At 39.5% G+C, this 5080-nt stretch overlaps 1 protein-coding gene across 1 annotated transcript; it reads right to left on the bottom strand.

Annotated features, from left to right (window-relative positions):
* Window positions 1–202: 202 nt before the first annotated feature.
* LOC148913999 (uncharacterized) lies at window positions 203–694 on the bottom strand. The gene has a single exon (XM_089025820.1). It carries the CDS (start codon window positions 692–694, stop codon window positions 203–205), a length of 492 nt encoding a protein of 163 aa, XP_088881946.1.
* Between the last annotated feature and the right edge of the window lie 4386 nt (window positions 695–5080).

Genomic DNA, 5080 nt, shown 5'->3' with positions numbered 1-5080 from the left:
GCCCAATATTTTGAGTGACCGCGATATAGTACAAATCAGCGGTAGATCATTGGAAAATACACTCGAGTTGCGGAACAAATAAAGCGCGGGAAAAATCACAAAACAAATGAAAATTCTTTTGAATAAAATGATTTATTATCTCTTTTATAATCAAAAATGAATGGGAATCACATACAAGAAAATTAGGTGAACAAAGGATGCTTCAATCATCTGAATCAGAATCGCTGTAATACTGTGATCGAGGCGGTGTGATTGGAGAAGATGGTGGATTGTTATAAATAGGTAAGTGTCCATGTTTTTCTTGGTATTCTTCTAGTAAATAAAATGCTACTTCATGTGGATTATTGCACGGCATCCAACGTACAGTTATATGCTTCCATTCTTTCTTTCCGGGTCCACTTAAGAATGAACCAATCGTCAATCCATCGTTCCCGCTAAAATGGGCGTTGAGACAATCACGGATATTGCTGAAGTAAGGATTGCCGCCAATGTAGATAACATTGCTCTCATGATGAATTTCGTATACACCAGACATTCTCACTGCTTCTTCTACATTAAAGCTTTTTAAGGCACTATGGACTGGCTGTTCGTTCATTCTTTTGCGGTAGAATGCGGTTTTTCTTAAGTGTTCTTCTTCTAACTTCGCCAAATCCATAGACGCCTGGGGTGCACTTGAATCTGTGTTCCTCGCCATTTTACACTTGATTGATTCTTGGAGCTTCGTCAGTTATAACTAATATAAGAAAGGGAAAAAGCAGGTTAGATAGCTGTTTAGTTCATTCACATTTGCTTCGTGCATATTTTCAATGTTAACTTAAAAATTCCAATCAACTTTGATTTTGCTTACATCAGTCGTTTTCGTCTTCGAAAGTAAGTTACTAAAAGCGATACAAACCTTTCTTATTAATGCTTCTGAGTAGTTCAGAATAAATTAGTGTTTCAAACAGAGTCCGAGTTAGAGTCCTGTTCCACAGTAGAAAGTATATTTTTGAACTAAGAACACGAGACGTCATAAAGGGATGAATGACGAAATAGCTGTGACATCCTAAGACGGCATAATTTTTAAACCATTCACTAAAAAAGTATCTAAAAATGCAAAATAATCATCTGTTAATTTAATGCATTTTTTACTGATTTTAGTTATCATAAACTGCTTCATAATTTCACAGTTTTACATTTTTAAGCCGTATAAATTTTACTTTTACGATTGGTAACTGCGCGCGCAAATTAAACTGCGCGAGCTTATGTAACATTTTACGTAACAATATTGACTTTCGCCATCAATTATTGTTGTGATTGTGTATGGCAACAAACAAACCCTGTTAGAATCACCATCAAAACAATCTTCAACGGCACAGCCCGTGGAATCATTGATTTTTGATGGCTGAACATAAAGATAATCCAAATAAAATACCGCTAGAAGAAGTCACTTGTTTTCCACAATGGACTACATTTTCGTGGGAAAATGTAACGGATTCTCTGAGGAAATCCATCGGAGAAAATAATTCCAAGCCGTGGGGAAAGCATTCCAACGCGTGTGGGACTACGAGTTCGGAGTCATCAGAAGCTGAGAGCGAGAACCAGATCGCAACCCGTAAGTCTCCAAAACTTCCTGAGCTAGGAGAAACTGAAAGACAACTATTTGCAGACTCGGCGCAATTCTTTAAAGAGATCACAACTCCTGATGATCATAACAGTCAGCTCGTAGACGCACTTAAAGTTGGATTGGCAGATATCTTATCGGGTTCTGGAAGCGATGACAATAATCAGAATGTCAGTGAGGATGACTTTTCCAAGTCCCTAGACACCAGCTTTGATACCGAAAAGTTTAAAGCTACCCAAACCATTGGTACCATTCCAGCCCCAAGCGGTCTCGTGCCTAGTACTGGAAGCTTAGAAAGCGATGATGATGTTTCCGATTTCTCGACAACTGAATCTAGAGAAAGTGTGGAGTCTTGTCATGATCATTCAATGGAAGCATCTAGTAAGTTGCGACATGACAGCTGTGAAAGCAATCTTCAAGCGTACGAGAATGTGAACATCACCAAAGAAGAACGTCCTGTCACAGCTACACCAGATAAGAAAACTGATGGAGAAGTTTTTTCAGTTCCTGACGAACAGCCTAACATTGAAACCAAGAATGAGTGCTTTGAAAATTCGAAAGAAATGCTAGATGTTGAAAATGAAGACGCGCAGATGGATGATTATGATGAAGATTCATTTGAAGAAGATGTTGAAGAAGAAGATGTTGAAGGAGAAGAAGAGGAAGATATTTGGGAAAAGGGCATCTTGGCTGAGGACTTGATGGAGTTCAAAAACTACTCTGAAAAAGAACAGACGAAGCTCATGTATTCCGATCATCAAGAAGCATCCGAACCAGATAGTGAACCTGAAGATGATAGGAGCGACTTCTTGCAAAGCGAAGATGATTCAATGTCAAGTAAAAGAACTTATGCGGATGTTGTTAGGGCGGGTCTGGATCCAGGTATAATAACGTATGTGGTGAAACCTGCAAGTCCGCCTTTGTACCAGAAACAAACACCAAAGGAATCAAAGCGCAAGTCTGCCAAGAAATCAAAGAGAGAAAAGAGACTAAAAAAATCAGACGTTGGGCGAGACTTTGATCAGTATCGTGAGCGTCGAGTTCCGCATGGAAAACGAGGATCTAGCGTCACGCCTCGTGGCCGAATGACACCGCAACCTTACGCTGGGAAAGGAAAAAGTCCAGTAGCGAATGTCAAGAGTGGAGGAAGAAACACTACTGCATCACCTGGTCCAAAGATGACACAGGAAACAACAAAACACACTAAAAGATCAACCAGGAATAAGCCTGAAGGTGGAGCAAGCCGTGACGTTCAAGGTGGAGAAATCCATCTCAGGAAGAAAATCAAAGAAGAACATATTGCTAAAGTACTGCAAGAGGCAAAGCTGACATTAGCAAAGCTCACAACAGAAAGTCTTGGATCCTATGAGAAGGTGACTTGTTTGAAACTTCAACAACCTCCTATCGTTTGCCACAACACGTTTGAAGTTCTTCAGACTCAAGAAATCAATAAAGCCAAGCACATGAAGGAGCTTGCAAATCGTCTACATCAGCTGACAGAAATGGGAGTTGGGAATGCTGAAGAATTCACCGAGATTAAAGACATCCTCAGCTCGCTACATTACCTGCAAACAAAAGACAAATACTTTGTCGAGCCGAAAGATAAGAAGAAAAAGAAAGCAGCAGCTTTGCCTCTTAAAAGAACCAAAAGCGATAAAAGTATCTATTGGTTTCTCGTGATAGCCATGGTGTTGATCATATTACTGTTTATTTTCCGACGACAGTGGATGGCGTTTGCTATATTTTCTTCTATCTTCATCTTCTGTATCCAGCAAGTGAAAAAAATCCTGGAATTTTTCGATGGTAGCAACGATCAGGATGGCAGCAAGGACAAGGAATGAACGTTTATTTCATTTTTATATTTTGTTCGTTTATTTTCTTTATGCATTTTTGTACTGTTCATGTGAAGTGACGTAATAAAGTGTCAAAAAAATCAATAGTTTACTTGAAAATTAGTTTTATTGTTAATTTTACTGCCATTTTCATAGACATGTGAACTCGCTAGCTGCGAGCTGCACGCTGAAATTTGTGTTTTCGCTGCTGTCAATCAAACCTAATCAGTCGGTACCTTTCATATTTTTAATTGACGGCAGCGAAAAACCAAATTTCAGAGTGCAACTCGGAGACACAGAGTTCGCATGTCAAAAGCAAAAGCAAAAACAAAGAAAACAAGACATTTTATTTGATCGATTTTCATACACGTGAAACAAACTCACAGCAGATCATGGTATACCTGTGGAAATTAAGCGCGCGCAAAAAATAATAATAAGAGCGCGCGCAGAAGCCCTCTATGGCTAGAATTTGTCTTGTGCACGTGCGTGATGGCGCGTAAGTTGAACGGTTGATAACTATTTGAAACAAATACCTTCACCAAGAAAAAAGGCCTAAAATAAAAAGGTAAGTAAATGAATTTGTTGACATTTTGTTTTCTTGATCCAACTACAATTATTGCAGATCTAATAGAATGTTAATATCACATTCATTATTTCAACAGATCTTTAACAATGACAACCACTACCAATTTGGTTGCCTACGAGCACTTCTTCACGGAAGACGCCTTGAGTAAAGTACAGTTCTACCGCGAAAAAATGAACTCTCAGCCACTAGTTAGTGCTCTGCGCAGCTTCGTGGTTGCTGGAAGGAGGACGACACAGCAACCTGGAGTCTACGAAATCCGCGAAGGCACTCAAATCATCTACATCGGTGGCCACGAGGCACCAAGCCACATCTGTGATTGCCTGACAGCACATTTTAGCGGCAACGATGGGTTATCGATTGGTACATATTTGGGTGGACCGACAAAAAACAGATGGAAAGATTTTTATGTTCGATGGTTACCGTGTGACAGACCTCGAGAAGTGGCCATGTATTTGCTACAAGATTATCAACTGAAAGTTGGTAGCTTGCCAAGGTTCAATCTGCCACCAACGCATGAATTTATCAATGCCACAGCCGAGATTCATATGTAAAACTGATGGAATCGATTCACGTATAACCATTACTCATTGAAGTAACGTAATGATAGCTAGCAATTTTCTTAGAACAACTCTCGTAGGAATCTTAGTTTGAGTTTTGCTCAACGACGACTTACATAACGAATATTTTACTGTAAAGAAGTAAATACTAAATAGCTTTTAAGTTTGTGAAATTAAATTAAATTTTCAGTGTGAATGAGTGCTGGAGTGACTTGTGAATGCGAAAGATGCAATGCTCGGACTATCGGGGAGAAGCGCTTGATCTACAAAGAGTAAACACGTCGACTTTTGACCTGTACTAACGAACAAATAGTCCACTGCCGAGATATGCTTGGCTTGTCACACACAAAGGTTTTAGTACGAGGGTACGTGCGAAATTAGTTTTTTTCTTTTCTCTTTTCACGACGAATCACTGAGCAACATGTAGGAAGCCTCGCATTGAAACCTTTGTGCGTGACAAGCGAAGCATAGTTCGGAAGTGGGCTATTCTATCGACACAACT

The sequence above is a fragment of the Actinia tenebrosa genome, unplaced genomic scaffold, assembly GCF_029948245.1.
Source record: "Actinia tenebrosa isolate PJP-AT-01 unplaced genomic scaffold, QUT_ActTen_1.0 PGA_scaffold0__85_contigs__length_37466705, whole genome shotgun sequence".
In the NCBI taxonomy this organism is placed as follows: domain Eukaryota; kingdom Metazoa; phylum Cnidaria; class Anthozoa; order Actiniaria; family Actiniidae; genus Actinia; species Actinia tenebrosa.
This window is presented reverse-complemented; position numbering and strand designations above follow the sequence as displayed.